The 16,894-nt window shown below is 41.8% G+C and overlaps 1 protein-coding gene across 6 annotated transcripts in view; it reads left to right on the forward strand.

Moving 5' to 3' along the window:
* Positions 1–16,894, forward strand: part of HOOK3 (hook microtubule tethering protein 3) — a 138,777-nt gene that overhangs the window by 79,848 nt on the left and 42,035 nt on the right. For all 6 annotated transcript variants that reach the window (XM_075067423.1, XM_075067421.1, XM_032780303.2 and 3 more), the window contains 2 exons: positions 6,964–7,104; positions 13,163–13,250. In XM_075067423.1, coding sequence (XP_074923524.1) covers positions 6,964–7,104; positions 13,163–13,250 — 229 coding nt within the window. The remainder of the gene's footprint in view (positions 1–6,963; positions 7,105–13,162; positions 13,251–16,894) is intronic.

A 16,894-nucleotide genomic window follows, 5' to 3' on the forward strand; every position in this document is an offset into this window, starting at 1 on the left:
GTGTAACAGTACATCACAAGAGACAAGAAGGGTGAAAGTTGAGCCATTGGGTGAGGAAGGAATTTTCAATCATACTGTTCTTTTTTTTAAAACACCACCTTTCAAGATTTTAGAGAAGAATATCTTAAAGATTCAGCACCTTCACCCCTTCAGTTAAGATGTCAGAACAATATATTCCCTGAGAAATCCTTCCGCAAATCCTCCAGGAAAATGAGGCAAGAGCAGAGTTGACATTCCTGTCACTTTCTAAGGTATACAAACAAGCGGAGGGCAGGAGGAGAACCTCTTTTTAAAATAAGCAAAAAAACATTTCAGGCCTTCTTTATATGTCATGATGAGACAAACAGGGGCATAAGCCCTTTTTAAAAAAAAATCCTTTGCAGGTCACCTTTAAAGGCAGGTCGGAGTAGTTCAATGAATGGTGACTACATTCATAAGAAACCAGTAGATTGCAAGCTCTTGCGGGGATGGACAGCACTTAGCACAATGGGGCCCCATTATAGAATCAGAATCATAGGGTTACAAGGGACCACAAGAGTCATTTAGCCTAACGCTCTGCCAAGATGCAGGATTTGTTGCATCTAAAGCAGAATTTATGTCATGCCAGAATTCTTGATTGGCCTTCAGTCATTACCATAATAAACATGATTTAATAATTAACAGCAATTAATGTAAAAAATGGGCTTCCAGGCAAAAGTGCCCCCCTCTCATATCTCATTTGCTCTGTAATGTTGAAGTGTGATAAGTATTCAGGTCATTAGTTGCCACCTGGAGGGGATCCTGCAGTCATAAGAACAACCGTACTAGGTTAGATCTATGGTCCATCCAGCCCAGTATCCTGTCTCTATCATTTGTCAGTGCCAGATGCTTCAGAGGAAATGAACAGAACAGAGCAAGTTTGAATGATCCATCCCCATCATCCAGTCCCAGCATCTACAGTCGGACTTTTAGGGACGCCTAGAGCATGAGATTGTGTTCCTGACTATCTTGGCTGATAGCCATCGGTGCACCCATCCTCCATGAATTTTATTTAATTCTTTTTTGAACTCATTTTATAATTTTGTCCTTCACAACATCCCATGACACCAAGTTCCACAGGTTGACTGTGTGTTGTGTGAAGAAGTACTTTCTTTTGTTTGTTTTAAACCTGCTGCCTATTAATTTCAATGTATGACCCCATAGTTCTTGTGTTATCTGAGGGGGTATGTAACACTCCCTTATTCACTTTCTCCATGCCATTCATGATTTTATATTCCCATACTCCTAATCATTTTGTTGCCCTTCTTTGTATCTTTTCCAATTCTAGTAGATCTTTTTTGGGATGAAACTACCAGAACTGCATATGAGATGGATTTATGATATTTTTTGTCTTATTATCTATCCCTTTCCTAATGGTTCCAAACAGTCTGTTAGCTTTTTTGACTGCCGCTGCACATTGAGCGAATGTTTTTAGAAAACTATCCATAATGATTCAAAGATCTTTCTTCAGTGTTAACAGCTACTTTAGACCCTATCATTTCGTAAGTATAGGTGGGATTATTTTTTTCCAATGTGCATTATTTTGCGTTTATCAACATTGAATTTCATCTGCCATTTGTTGCCTAATCACCCAGTTTTGTGAGATTCCTTTGTAGCTCTTTGTAGTCGGCTTTGAACTTAACTATCTTTCTGTATTGTGCACATTTTGCCACCTCACTGTTCACCCTGTTTTCCAGATCATTTATAAATAAGTTGAACAGCACTGGTCCCAGTACAGATCCTTGGGAGATCCCACTATTTACCTCTCTCCATTTTGAAAACTGACCAGTTATTCCTACCATGTGTTTCCTATCTTTTAACCAGTTACTGATTCATTAGAGGACCTTCCCTCTTATCCCATGACGGTTTACTTTGCTTAAAAGTCTTCGGTGAGGGACCTTGTCAAAGGCTTTCTGAAAGTCCAAGTACACTATATCCACTGGATCACCTTTGTCCACGTGCTTGTTGACTCCTCCACAGAATTCTAATAGATTGGTAAGGCATGATTTCCCTTTACAGAAGCTGTGTTGACTCTTCCCCCACATATTAAGATTATCTACATTTCTGATAATTTTGTTCTTTACTATAATTTCAACCACTTTTCCTGGTAATGTAGTTAGATACTGGCCTGTAATTTCAAGGATCACCTCTGGAGCCTTTTTAAAAATAGGCATTACATTAGCTACCCTCAATCCATCTTGTATAGAAGCTGATTTAAGCGATAGGTTACATACCACAATTTCACATTTTAGTTCCTTCAGAAATATCATTTTATCTTGGTGTCTCATTACTGTTTAATTTATCAGTTTCTTCCAAAACCGCCTCTACTGATGCCTCAATTTGGGACAGTTCTTCAGATTTGTCATCTAAAAGAATGGCTGAGGAGTGGGGATCTCCCCATAGCCTCTGCAGTGTAGACTGATGTGAAGAACTCATTTAGCTTTTCCACAACAGCTTTGTGTTCCTTGAGTGCTCTTTTAGCATCTCGATTATCCAGTGGCCCCACTGATTGTTTGGCAGGTTTCCTGCTTCTCATGTACTTTCGAAAACTAACAGCAACTTTTTTTTTTTTTTTTTGTCTTTTGCTACTTGCTCTTCAAATTCTTTTTTGGCCTTCCTGCTTTACAGTTTTACATTTAACGTGCCAGAGTTTATGCACCTTTCTATTTTCCTTACTAGTATTTGACTTCCAATTTTAAAGGATGCCTTTTTGCCCCTAACCACCTCTTCTACTCTGCTGTTTAGCCATGGTGGCATTTTTTAGTCCTCTTACTCTCTTTATTAATTTGGGGTATACATTTACTTGGAGCCTCTATTGTGGAGTTTAAAAAAATAGTCTCCTTGCAGTTTGCAGGCATGTCTCCCTTGTGACTCTTCTTTTATTTTCTATTTGAATACCTTCTTTTTTGTGTAGTTCTCCTTTTTTGAAGTTGAATATTACTGTAATGGGTTTCTTTGGCAGTTTTCCCCCATGGGGATGTTAAATTTAATTATATTATGGTCACTATTACCAAGCTCTTCAGCTATATTCGCCTCTTAGACCAGACTCTGTGTTCCGCTTAGGACTAAATCAAGAACTGCCTCTCCCCTTGTGGGTTCCAGGACTAGCTGCTCCAAGAAGCAGCCATTTAAGGTGTCAAGAAACTTTATCTCTGCATCCCATCCTGAGGTGACATGTACCCAGTCAACATGGAGATAGTTGAAACCTCCATCATTATTGCATTTTCTGCCTTTGTAGGTTCTCTAATCTCCCTGAGCATTTTACAGTCCCCTTCACCACCCTGGTCAGGGGGTTGGTAGTATATTCCTACTGCTATATTCTTACTATACTCTTACTATGGTAACTACATTCCAGTAATCCTTTTTGAAGAGGACTACATTAATGCAAAGTAGGAGTCATTTAGTTTGTACCCAAAGCATTCACATGGGGGCAGTTACAGGACAGAATTTTGGTGTGCACTGCTGTTCACACCCCAAGACTCGACTTCTGCAAATGCTTGCTGCCAGGTATAGTGCTCACTATGGTGAATAGTGCTTCCGATGTGTAGGGAACTACACGCAACAGTAAGTGCTTTTTCAGCAAGCAGTTGCAGGGCTAGGCTCTTAAGTGCCCTCAGTTCTGAATCACTTATTTCTTTACTGATTCAGAACTCTGAATAAAAAGAAGATTTTCATATAGAGGCTTGGGAAAAGCAGTACAAGATACCTTTGGTATAGGCTTCCTGTGGTAAATAGGCAGCTTCCATGTTTTAAAACCAGACAGAAAAGGTCTTGGGGAAAGTGCCATTTAGCAGTTGTAGGCAATGGTAAGCATGCACTCTGATCAGTATATTACACAATCCGCACATTATTATGATACAGTATGAGTTCATCAACTATAACTTTGGCCTGGTCTACACTGAGGGTGAGGGGGATCGACCTAAGATACGCCCTTTAGCTACGAGAATAGCATAGCTGAAGTCGACGCATCTTAGGTCGACTTACCTCGCATCCTCATGGCGCAGGGTCGACTGCCGGCACTCCGCCATCGACTCCGCTTCCAGCCTCTCGCTGCAGTGGAGTATAGGAGTCGAGAGCAGAGAGATCAGGGATCGATTTATTGCATTTCACTAGATGCTATAAATCGATCCCTGGTCCAGCGGGTAGTGTAGACATACCCTTTGATAAAACCATGTTGTCAGTTCCAAGCTAACTTTATCCTCTATTTTTAAAAAGAGCTTTCCCTTCTAATATTGTCAGCGATGCACACTCTTGTGATGTACCTGCATGTTCCGTACTACTCCCAGCACCCTCTGGAAATCTTTGTTCTTTGGGGGCCATGCAGACTTTACCTTGAGCTATGAAAAGTTTGAGGCAGGGCTTTAGAAGGAGCCATGCCTTCTGTTTCTTCCAGTCTCCAAAGCAGCAAATTAGAAATCCTTGACTTTCAGTCTTTAGGTCATTTTCCTTTGTTATTTCTCCTTGGTCAAGAGTTAGTTTTTATTGTAAAGTCAACTAAATATAGTAATAGGTAGAGTTAATTTTTCTGTTTACAAGTATTTAGGGATTAAGTTGTTTCAGTTTTATAGTAATCTCTCTCTCCTATCCTCAGTGTGATAGTCATTCTGCCATGGTGGCAGAGCCAGGAAGAAAGATGAGCTTTAAGACCTAACCTTGCTGTAGAGGCAGGAAATCTGTAATGGTATGTCTACACAGCCACGTGCCAGCAAGCCTCCCAGCCCGGATTGACAGACCTGGCCTCATGGTGCCATACTAACAGTGGTTGTGTAGACAATGCTTTGAAGATGCAGCTCAGGCTAGGGCTTGGGCTCTGATGCCCACCCCCATCCCTAGGCTTCAGAGCTCAACCTACAGCCCAAGCTGCAATGTCTACACAACTACTTTTAGCATGGTAGCACAAGCCCAAATCTGTCGACCCAGGCTGGGAGACTCACTGTCGTGGGCTGTATAGACATATAACAATAGACCTTGATACTCAATGCTTCAGTGGGGGGTACTTACCCCCAAGATGCTCTATCTGCTTGGAGTTTATTACTTGGGCCTATAACTACCTGGGTCTCTACTCTGGTTGATGTTGATGGAAAAAGATATAGCTTCCAGGGCAGAGTCTGAGCCATCTCTGGGCCTTTCTTTCAAGCCCCATCCTTGAGGCAAATCAAAGTTCAACTCTGCGAGGGACTGGAATGTTTTAAAGAGTGACTTCAGATTTGGTACTGAAAGTTTCTTCCTTGGTATTACAAGATCATGAGAGAAAGCAGAAAAAGCAGCACCATCACTCCTTAGAGAACCACTCCTCTTCGGTAAGATGTAGGGATAGTAGTTCCAGCAGGGATTGACAGCAAAGAACCATCAACTACTGAGGTAGGTTGTTAGAAGAAGGATGGGATTATAGGTAAAATGTTCCTTTAACAATGAACTTTCAGAAGAAACACTGCCTTTTAGATATCATAGATCCTCTCAGCTCTTTCTTTCATTGGACTGTCGTAAAAAGTAATCTTATTTTAGCAATCAGAAATCCAGGACTGACTGAATACAAGGGCAGTCCTCAACTTGCAGCCATGTATTGCCAGAGTACACATTCCTTCTCTGGTGTATCCCCCCTTTGCCACTGGGGGCCTCCAGGGGGTAGTGTAGAAGCCAATGTGCCAGCTTTACACCATCCCTGACTTGTTCTTCACAAGGGGAATCCCTGGCTGGCCTGGGCCATCAGCTTTCTGACTCATTTACATGCCAGAATGGGTCTTATGATTGACCTCTAAGCTTCTTGTGCCCCTTATATCGTCCAGCAGAAATGGCGAGCCCCAGATTTCAGTGGCTGACCTGTTCACTCTTGTGTTTTGAAAGGAGGATGTGGAGCAGCATCTTTGCCCCACATTTATCGCTAAAGTGGCCACCGATGTTCATCTGAATGAGGTCACCAAATTTGCCTGACTTCTTCACCAAGCAATGTTCACTGCCAAGGGAGGCTATGCTGCATGCTTTAGATCCTAAGATGACCCTTGTTCACTATCCTAATAGAACAAAATACATCCTGAAATCCCCCAGACTATTCGTGGGTTAAACAAGAAGCAATTTCCTTTGTCAAAATGTGTTAAAACCTGTTTTGAAAGGTTGAATCAATGGATATTCTTGTCCTTGATAAAGACTCATTGGCACTTCTATCTGGAGCTCAGCTTATACCTTTTACACAGCATTATTCACCTCATTATTCTCAAAATTCAGTTTGAGAAGGGAGTCCTGCTGTCATTTAGTCTTCTCAAATCAGTTCTCTTGGGTTTACCACTTGTCAGTCTTCCAAATGTGGGTATGTTTACTAACAGTGCAAAAAAAGAAAAAGAAAGAAAGAAAAAGGCAAGTTGTTCAACTATACCTTGAATTTTTCAGTAGATTGAGTACAGATCCACAACCCCATTTTCTATCCCCTCTTCTTTTGAGTCTGTTGGATTCCAATGAAGTAGAAGCAAATGAAGTCACATAGGGGGTCCACATCTCTTCATAAAGCCTTACCTGGAATATTTCATAGCTCAAGACAAAGTCCACTAATTCCCCACTGATGCAGGTGTTGGTGCAATATATAGACATGTTCCATGAGCATGGATCTGTGTAACAAGGTACTCAGGGAATGCCAGCTATGGGTGAGTAACTTTCTTTTGTGTTTATTATATTTGTCTTTAAGATATATTAGTGATTATATATATGCTGACGAATACTGAATCAAATCCCAAGCAGTTATTTTCTGAAAATTACCTAATCTCCATCTAAAACTTCAGGTTCCAAACAGAATCGGTAATCCTATTACATGTTACTGTTTTGGTGGTTCAAGTGAAGTCACTGTTACTTCATCTCTAAAACTGGTAAAGAGAAAATTATATTCACGCTTCTTGTGACTTATTTCTTGTAGCGATCGATGAGATTTTTATAGCAGTTTTTATTTCCTTTCTCCAGGGAGAAACTCATTCGTCTTCAGCATGAGAACAAGATGTTGAAGCTTAACCAAGAAGGTTCCGACAATGAAAAGATTGCCTTGTTGCAGAGCCTACTAGATGATGCAAATCTACGGAAGAATGAACTGGAGACAGAGAACAGGTAGGAAAATACGTTCCTTTGTTCTTATGACTGTTTTTGTAAATATTCGTATACCTTTGTCTTGTGAAGTCTGTTGTCAGCATTACATTACCCAGGTCAAAGAATCTAGTCATTTTGTATCAAAAAGCAACTCAGTCCACACATGAGCATACCTAAACCTTTCCAGAACTTGGAGCCTCTATCACTTTTCTATTATAGATGTAGCTTGGTAGAGCATTCGGGATATTGACACATGCACGGTTAGAACGGGCTGTCTATATTGCTTCAGAATCCCCTTTTCCAGTACTGCTACAACAAAAGATGATCCTGCATCCTCTCTACTACCCTTCTTTTCCCCTCCTCATTTCCCACCCATTCTTCCATGTCCTCCTTCCATTTGTCTTTGTCTTCTTTTGAAGACATTACAAGTATCTCCAAAAGGAAAGACCAATAAATATTGTTGCCAGTTGTTAGAGATTCTGTCAAGTTGATTTAGGTTTTGTAAAATGAAGGTTTTACATAAGTTTAGAGCAATAGAAATGTTTTCATGAGTTTTTTTAATAATTCCAGGGAAATTATTAGAATTTGGACATTATCCTGCCATAGTTGCAGCTCAAACATTGCAATATATACTAGTATCATGGACGTGCCTTTTCCACCCTACCGTGAGGTGGTGCACCTGTCTTAAAACTGTAGGTTAGATGTGGGACCTCTTTTGGTGATCCGACCTTAAAGGTTGATGGAACACAGTGAGTTTCCTGGTAACTTTGTGGGCAAATACTGTTCTACCAACTGACCATGCTCTTGATGGTTTAGTAGGACATAGGGCTTCATAATAATCTCTTGTCCTCAACTATCAATACAGCAGCTTCTAACACTCTCTGTCCCAGTTTTGTCCTCAGTGATCACCATGGTTCATTGATGAAGCAAGAAGGGAGATGGCTAGAGTGCTGTGGGTTGGAGTCTGATGTGGAGCCAAACTGATCTGACATACAGATTTTTAAGACTCTATGCTTTTGTTATATAGGAGGTAAAGAGGGGCTGTTCAGTCTCTGACAGTGGAACTATTCTGAGCTGTTGATAGCTTGATAAATGCTAGTGAGGTCCAGTCAGCAAAACAGTCATGTTTTTCTCACTGTGGAGAATTTTCATGTTACTTTGAGAATAAAATGACTGGGATCCAATCTGAATGGAGGGGAACTGGACTGGGTCCACTGTTGGTAGAGATCATCATTGTTTCCCTGCAGGGGACTGTTGTTGAGGTCTGCGCTCAAGAAACCAGTCTTGTTTATGACTGTGTGCTAATGATTGACCAATGGGACATCTGCCTTTTTTGGGAAGGGTCATTGAGAAGGTTGCAGCTCGGCAACTCTGGCAGTTCCTGCAGTCTTTGGATTTCCTTCTATCTGGTCAGTCAGGCCTGCTTTAAATAATGAGGCATGTATTGCATTTTGTGAGTTACGCCTCAGTTCCTAAACTGAGAGGTCATAAATTTTCTTTCTCAAAACAGGCATTCAGTGAAATGGACATCAAAGTGGAGTCGCTAGGCCAGGCCAGTCTAGATTAGGCAGGTGGTTCAAAAGTTGTGCCAAGAAACCTTTGACCACATAGATATCTGCTCCACACAGTTGGCTCAGATTCCAAGTTAGGAGAATCCTAAAGACTGAAGTTTTCAATAAAGGTTATGACATATTTTACAGCAGTATCTTTCTTTACTTATATTTGGAAATACTCATTTTTCATGAGTAATCTTGGATTTACACAGTGAGCACCATGGTATTGATCAACAGAGAGTCCTGTGGCACCTTAAAGACTAACGCATGCATCTGACGAAGTGGGTATTCACTCACAAAAGCTTATGCTGCAATACATCTGTTAGTCTTTAAGGTGCCACAGGACTCTTTGTTGCTTTTTACAGATCCAGACTAACACGGCTACCCCTCTGCTACATGGTATTGATGCTAGCATTAAAGTCACTTGGTCCCTTCCCTGCCTAGTTGGCCTCTCAGTATTCCTTGACCCAAAGCTATATGGTCCTGCGCTGTAATCCATTCTCAGTTCTTCTCTGCCTCAGTGTGTCCATGTAGTGAAGCAAGACTCACCGGTGCAGAACCTCCTGCTGGTTGTCCTGGGAACTTGCTCGATTCCAGCCCGGAGCGCCCTCTGCTGGCCGATGTCTGACTTGCCTCAGGTCCCCATGTCCCTCCTGGTGCCCCTTACCCTCGGGTTCTGCCCTCTGCAGTACCCCTACTCTGGGTCTTCCCTTCCAGGGGAACCCCCAGCCCTCTGACCGACCTTGCCTCAGTGGCTGCTGCCAGTCATCATCTAGCCCCAGCTATCATTGGAGCAAACTGCAGTCTGTCATGGCCACTCATCATTGACAAGGAGGTTGGACCAGCTGCCTCTGCCTATCTCTGGGCTGCTGCCTCTGCAATCCCGTACCTGTTTTGGCCCTTTTAACAAGGCCCGCAGCCTGGGGATTTACCAGGCTGGAGCTCTCCAGCTTCTCTTGCCTTTCCCCAGCCCTGCTCTGTTCCCTGTACCCTGAGCTCCCAGACAGCCCAGTCCTTCTCCTTCCAAGACAAGAGAGAGAGTCCTACAGTATCTGGCTCACAGTCCTTTTATAGGGCCAACTGTGGCCTGATTGGGGCGTGGCCCCAGCTGTGGCTGCTTCCCCAATCAGCCCAGCTTTTCCCAGCTGCAGCCCTCCCCAGGACTGCTTTTAACTCCTTTTTACTGGAGTGGGGCAGCTGCCCCACTACAGTCCTATAAAGGACTCTGAAGAAGAGGGATCAGTGTGGGTCTGCAGAGGTAATAATACTGTTAAAGAGGTTGTTACGTGCCTGAGTGCTCTGTAAGGACGAGGCCCACACACACAGTGAGTTATTTGGCTTTAATGAAGGTAAAGTGACACATCCGCAACGGGGACCCTGGGCGTTGCTGTCACTTAGGCGGGGAACCCAGCACCGAAGCTCAGCTCGGCCTGGGTCGGAGTCCAAAGGCGGACCGGGAGCATACAGCTATATATACACAATACAAAAGCAACTCATACATATGCAAAAAGGGACTTCCCACAGGCTATGTCCGCCCTTTGGCCCAAGGCCATACAAACTGGTTTCAACCAGTTAAAAGCAAGTTATAACTGGCATGCCGTGTCCTACAATGACCGGCCACTTAGCAAGCAGGGGCTTTTCACAAGGCTGCCGAGAAAGCGGAGACACCCTAGCTAGGCCGTGACACAGTCTTCCGCAGTCCCCTACAGAGGTCCATTTACAGGTAATTAAAATTTCTCCTTAATGAACTACCTCTGCAGATCTCCAGGGTTGGAGGAAGATAGTATTGATTAGCAGGTAGTATCACACTCCAGCAGGAGGCTTTAGGAGTAATTTTGAGTAAAGACTACTGTAGAGCTAACTGCCCTTTCGAACAGGCATCTGGTCAAGTCCTAGAATTGAGAAGGTGGTGCTTTATAAATGTATAAATTATACCTTGACTTTAGCAAAGCTTTTGATACGGTCTCCCACAGTATTCTTGCCAGCAAGTTAAATAAGTATGGATTGGACAAATGGACTAGAAGGTAGATAGAAAACTGGCTAGATTGTCAGGCTCAACAGGTAGTGATCAACGGCTTGATGTCTAGCTGGTAGCCAGTATCAAGCGGAGTGCCCCAGGGGTCAGTCCTGGGGCTGGTTTTGTTCAACATCTTCATTAATGATCTGGATGATGGGATAGATTGCACCCTCAGCAAGTTTGGCGATGACACTAAACTAGGGGGAGAGGTAGATACACTGGAAGGTAGGGATAGGGTCCAAAGTGACCTAGACACATGGATTGGGCCAAAGGAAATCTGATGAGGTTCAACAAAGACAAGTGCAGAGTCCTGCACTTAGGATGGAAGAACCCCATGCACTGCTACAGGCTGGGGACTTACTGGCTAAGCAGCAGGTCTGCAGAAAAGGTCCTGGGGATTGCAGTAGACAAGAAACTCGGTGAGTCCAACAGTGCGCCTTTATTGCCAAGAAGGCTAATGGCATATTGGGCTGCATTAGTAGGAGCATTGCCAGCAGATTGGGAGTGGTTATTCCCCTCTGTTCGGCACTGGTGAGGCCGCATCTGGAATATTGCATCCAGTTTTGGGCCCGCCCACTAGAGAAAGGATGTGTACAAATTGGAGAGAGTCCAGCAGAGGGCAATGAAAATGATTAGGGGCCTGGGGCACATGATTTACAAGGAAAGGCTGAGGGAGCTGGTCATATTTAGTCTGTAGAAGAGAAGAGTGAGGTGAGGATTTGATAGCAGCCTTCAACTACCTGAAAGGGGGGGTGCGTTTTCCAAAGAGGATGGAGTTCGGCTGTTCTCAGAGGTGGCAGATGACAGAATAAGGAGCAATGGTCTCAAGTTGCAGTGGGAGAAGCCTAGGCTGGCTTTTAGGGAAAACTATTTCACTAAGAGGGTGGTGAAGCACTGGAATGAGTTACCTAGGGAGGTGGTGGAATCTTCATCCTTAGAGGTTTTAAAGGCCTGGCTCAACAAAGCCCTGGTAGGGATGATTTAGTTGGTGTTGGTCCTGCTTTGAGCAGGGCGTTAGACTAGATGACCTCCTGAGGTCTCTTCCAACCCTTGTAGTCTGTGATTCTATGGATTGATTCCCCCTGCACAGCCTGACAGATCTCATCTATAGATGCATCTCAGACCAAGCCAGCAGAAGCAGCCATGCGCCATGTGGAACATGTCCTTAGACCTTCAGGAACTGGAACTCCAGTCTGCTTATAGCTAGTTCCATTTGAAGAGTCTCTGTGTAGAAAATGCTCTACCTAAGGTTTCATCCCCATAAGCTACAAAGAGTTGGTAGGATATGGGGAATGGTTTAGTTTTGTCCAAAAGATAAGACATCTTTTGACATATAAGTTATGCAGTCATGGCTCATCCACAAGGCTTCACAGTATTTTACAGAAAAAACAACCGTTTTAGTTACGCTTTTTTTTAAAACTATTACTCATAATCATGAGTTAACCTGAAGTTACCAAATATACTGCATAATTGTTAAATGGTAGAACTATTTTAATCTTCTAGGTCATTTTCTCCTTTTTTTAAAAAAAAGAAAGAAAGAAAGAAAAAGATAAAAGCTTCAAATGACATATTTTTTAAAATTTATCCTTTCTGGGGGAATAGGAAAGAGGAGGCAAGTCATCACTGTGTGGGTTCATAAGAGAAAAAGATGACATCTTTGACCCACGAATAATGAGTGTTACAGCTTTCCATGATGTTCAACTGGAAAGAAACTCATCTGAGGCATATCCTTGCCTGAAGTGTTCATGGACAGAGATGCTCTGGGACAGTGGTTTTCAGCCAGGGATATACATACCCCTGGGGTTACGCAGCGGTCTTCCTGGGACTACTCAACTCATCTAGATCAGAGTTTCTCAACCTGGGGGTTGCCAGATGGGTTTAGGATCGTCACCTCCGGTGTTAAGCAGTGGCAAGCAAGACAGTTTTCTGGAACCCCACATAATAGGGGGCCCCGTGAAGCTAAGTTAAATGCTTCAGCCCCAGACAGTGGAACTCGGGCTTCAAATAAGGTTCACAAGAGAAAAAGAGGCTCAAGTATCACACACCAATTGATGTATTTTATAATTATATGGTAAAAATGAGAAAGTAAGCAATTTTTATGTAATAATGTGCTGTGACACTTGTATGTTTGTCTGATTTTTGTAAACAAGTAGCTTTTAAGTGAGGTGAAACTTGGGGTATGCAGGACAAATTAGACTCCTTAAAGGGGTACAGTAGTTTGGAAAGGTTGAGAACCACTGCTGTAGGAAACAGCAGACGAGTTCAGCCATAATCTCTCTAAAGGCTGTTGTAGACGTTGAATAAATTAATGTGGCTTTGCATCTCTTATGTAAGCGGGCCAATACTGGTAGGCACAAAATGTGTGTGTCAGACTTTGGAATGAACTGAAGTGTCAGTATATTTTAAAATTAAATAAACTTTCTGAAAAAGAAGCTCTAAAAGAGACACAAAAATCACAGACATAATTATTCACTCCCTTTGAAAATAAAATTTGTATCTTATTTTCTAGGCTGCTAAATCAGAGACTTCTGGAGGTGCAATCACAGGTTGAAGAATTGCAGAAATCTTTGCAGGAGCAAGGTTCAAAAGCTGAAGATGTAAGTAGAATTGTACATCATACCTATATTCAAGTACCCACAGTTATCCTAACTTGCACTGTGTGTGATACCAGCTACATATTATATCATGAAGAAATAGCCTAGTTGCAGTTTTCTGGCAGCTTTTCATTCTCCCAAGTTTAGATTTCAGCAGCGTGGCCTAAAATTAAACTATGCCTACTTCTTGTAAAGTGAGACTCTTGTCTAAAACAAAGAAATGTAAACAAGTTATCATGTGTAGAAAAGAAGTGAAGTGCATTCCCTGTCTTGTCATCTTCAGTGTCCCTGTTCCTTTGGTAAATTCAACACTGATTACAGTTCTGTTTGTACTCTGTAGATTAGTGAGACTTAGAAAATCAAGGCCACACTATGTAAATTCACCACTCTCAGTGCCATTTAGTAAAATATACCATGGGTTTTGTTTGTTTTGTGTTATTTTCCTGAAGCAAAGTCCTTCCTTACCAAAGTAAACCCAGGAATTGCTGTTAGAAATGTACCTGCATAGTGCAAATTAAGGTTGAGATTTTACACATGCCAGAGCCAAGAAATTCAAACGATCAACCCTCTTACTACTGCAGTATTGTCCCTCTGTGCATGCCTCGATAAATGTGACTGTCTGTTTAATGCAATGCGAGGGAAAGGTATAGTTGCTGTGGAGCCATAGCTTCAAATTCTCCACTGAGAATTCTTTTTGGAGATCCCCATTTTTGAGAGCACATGCTTTAAAAGCCACAGGCTCCAGAGCTCTGTAGAAAGCTGTAACCTTTGGGGTTGTGTGTATGCTCTCTTGCATATCCAAATATATATTACTTTCTAACCCATAGTCGCAAGTCTTCAAACTGTTGCTTTCTTCTTCACTGTTTTTGTTTTAAAGCAGACTTAGGGCAGGTCTACACCATGGGGCTAAGTCGACCTAAGTTACGCAACTCCAGCTACGTACCTTAGGTCGACTAATTGCGGCGTCTACATGGCCCTGGGTCAACAGGAGAAACTCTCCCATTGACTTACCTTATTCTTCTCGTTCCGGTGGAGTACTGGAGTCAACGAGAGAGCGATTGGTGGTCAATTTAGCGGGTCTTCACTAGACCTGGTGGATCGATTACCGCAGCGTTGATCCACTGTGAGTGGAGACAAGCCCTTTGTGAAACCAGTGCAAATTTTTGTGTAATGCTTATTTTGCTTTGAATTTCTTATTTTAATTTAGCTAAATCTAGTTTTTATCAGTGTAAACTACACCAGAATAAACCATACTTAGCTATTATTAGTTATAGATTTCATATATAGAGTAATTTTTTTTTAAATAAGTAGTGTAGATAATTAATTTTGAAGGTTGGTCTATGCCATTATGTAGTTCAAAGACCTGGTCTGTGCCCTTGGTTACGTGGATCAAAGTCAAAAATTTTCTTTGTGGACCTGGAAAATTGGAAGATAGGTATTGTAAACCATGTGGAAATGTGTGATGTTTGTTTTGTTTAAGTAGTTCCATTGCCTGTCCCGTAAAGCAGTAAAAATATTGTTTATTTCTGAAGTCAGGCACTTCTGCAAGCCCAGTACATGCACTCCTAACATGTGATCCACATGGAGACAGAAATGGTTCATTTTGAGGGTGCAGGGCAAAAACAGAATTATCTGGGAATTTTTTTCCGTTGTTTCTTTATACAGGTAAGAAATCACTAGCAAAGCAGTTTTCTTTCCCTAATTTTTTTTTGAGGTAGAGATAAATTAGTTATTAAATGTTTTGTTTTTTTTAAATCCACCTCCTGAATATTTTTGCCAGAGTTTCTTCTATGATAATTGTGTACAGGTGTTTAAGACTACAAATGCTTTTTGTGTAATGACAATAGGATAAAGCTGACTTCTATTTACTTTTGAGTATTTATCATAAATGAATAAACTGTTTCCCACATGAGAGAAAAAGGCAAGAAAAACAGCTGGTGGGAGTTTGCTAGCTGGTAGGGAAATTTCTTTTATTGTGGATGAAGGTTTTGAGCAGGGCTAATGGCAAACAATTGTGAAACTTTCAGAAAATTAAGAGGATGATGTCAATGTCAATTATTTTTAAATGGAGAAAATAAATTTTTCCTCCTATTCAGTATAGTAATCGTAAGGGTTACTTGTAACAGCAATAGGTACAACATTTTGAGACAGGAATGTGTTTTTCAACTTGGCAATGCCCTTTAAAAGGGTTTGCTATACATTTTTGTAGCACATCACTTCTTTACTTAGTTATTTAACTCAAATATATTTGTTACTGTCCCTGAAAATTTTATAGAATGCTATAGGTATATGCAGCAATCTAGAATGGGTAAAATGTGCCATATAAATTTCAGTTTCACTACAGTGCAATACAGAACTCATGCATAGGATGCATAATGCATCCTTTTTCTGCATCATGGCCACAGGCCCATCCAACAGACTATGTCTTGTTTGACTGTTTTGTCACTAACATGGGCACGCCTTCAAAATGACTCTTAAAAACAGCAACCTATGAAATTCTAGTTTGAGTATGCTGGTTCACATATGTGCTTCTTTACTACTTTTATATTGTTTGTTTTTGGTGTGGAGGCAGAAAAGCATTCATCAGGTATGTCCAGACTGCAAATAAAAACCCACAGCGGGCCTGTGACAACTGACTCAGGCTCACTGTGCCCGGACTGTGGGGCTGTTTCATTGCAGTGTAGACTTCCAGGCATAGGCTGCAGCTGGAATGGGCCAGCCCCGGGTGTCTAATTGCAGTGTAGACACATCCACACGATTGAACGCAGTATGCATAATTTGTGCTAGTTTTCTAAAAGTCCCCTGAAAGTGAGACAGGATAATGAAATGACTAAGTACAGAGAGGAAGAGAAAATGTGCATATATTTCCCCCCCTCCTCTTTCCCGCAATGAAGAGTTTTAATTTTTTCTGTTCATGAGTTACTAAATAGTTTCTTCTCTTGGCTGCTGTTTTTGCTTCATACTAATATGTTGTCTCTGTCTCTTGGCATGGGTTTCTGCTCAAGGCTATTGTGAGTATGACTTTCTGTTTCCTTAACATTATCATGTTTTAGGCATTTATGGCTTTGATAAAAAATGAGATGCTTAAATATGTAAAGTGACATTTTGTCACACATGAAAAATTATTTTGAAGCTTTTAAAAAAAAATGTTTTTATCCAGCTGTGACTTAACCATGAGGTATAGCTTAGGAACCACAGGTGTAAGATATTTGTGCATCTGTAGTCAAATAATAAAGACATGAGAACAGAACAGTGGGAAAAAATGTGGAGGGTGAACTCCTGGCCCTACTGAAGTCAGTGGTGAAACTTCCGCAGTTTTGGGGGGGCCAGGGTTTTAGACTGATTTTTTTTAATCTGATGTTTCTTTAAAGCTTTAGTAGTGCAACTCTTCAGGGACGCTTGCTACACTGTCTTTTAGGCCAGGTCTACACTGCGACTTTAAATCGGTTTAATGGCTGATATACCGATTTAACACTGTATCCGTTCACACGATGTCGTCCTTAATATCGAGTTAACCGCCTCCTTAAATCGATTTCGGAACTCCTCCCAAACGAGAGGAGTAGCGCTAAAATCGATAGTGATAACTCGGATTAGGGTTCGTGTGGACGGAAATCGACGTTATTGGCCTCCGGGCGGCATCCCAGAGT

The sequence above is a fragment of the Chelonoidis abingdonii genome, chromosome 6 (genome assembly GCF_003597395.2).
Source record: "Chelonoidis abingdonii isolate Lonesome George chromosome 6, CheloAbing_2.0, whole genome shotgun sequence".
In the NCBI taxonomy this organism is placed as follows: domain Eukaryota; kingdom Metazoa; phylum Chordata; order Testudines; family Testudinidae; genus Chelonoidis; species Chelonoidis abingdonii.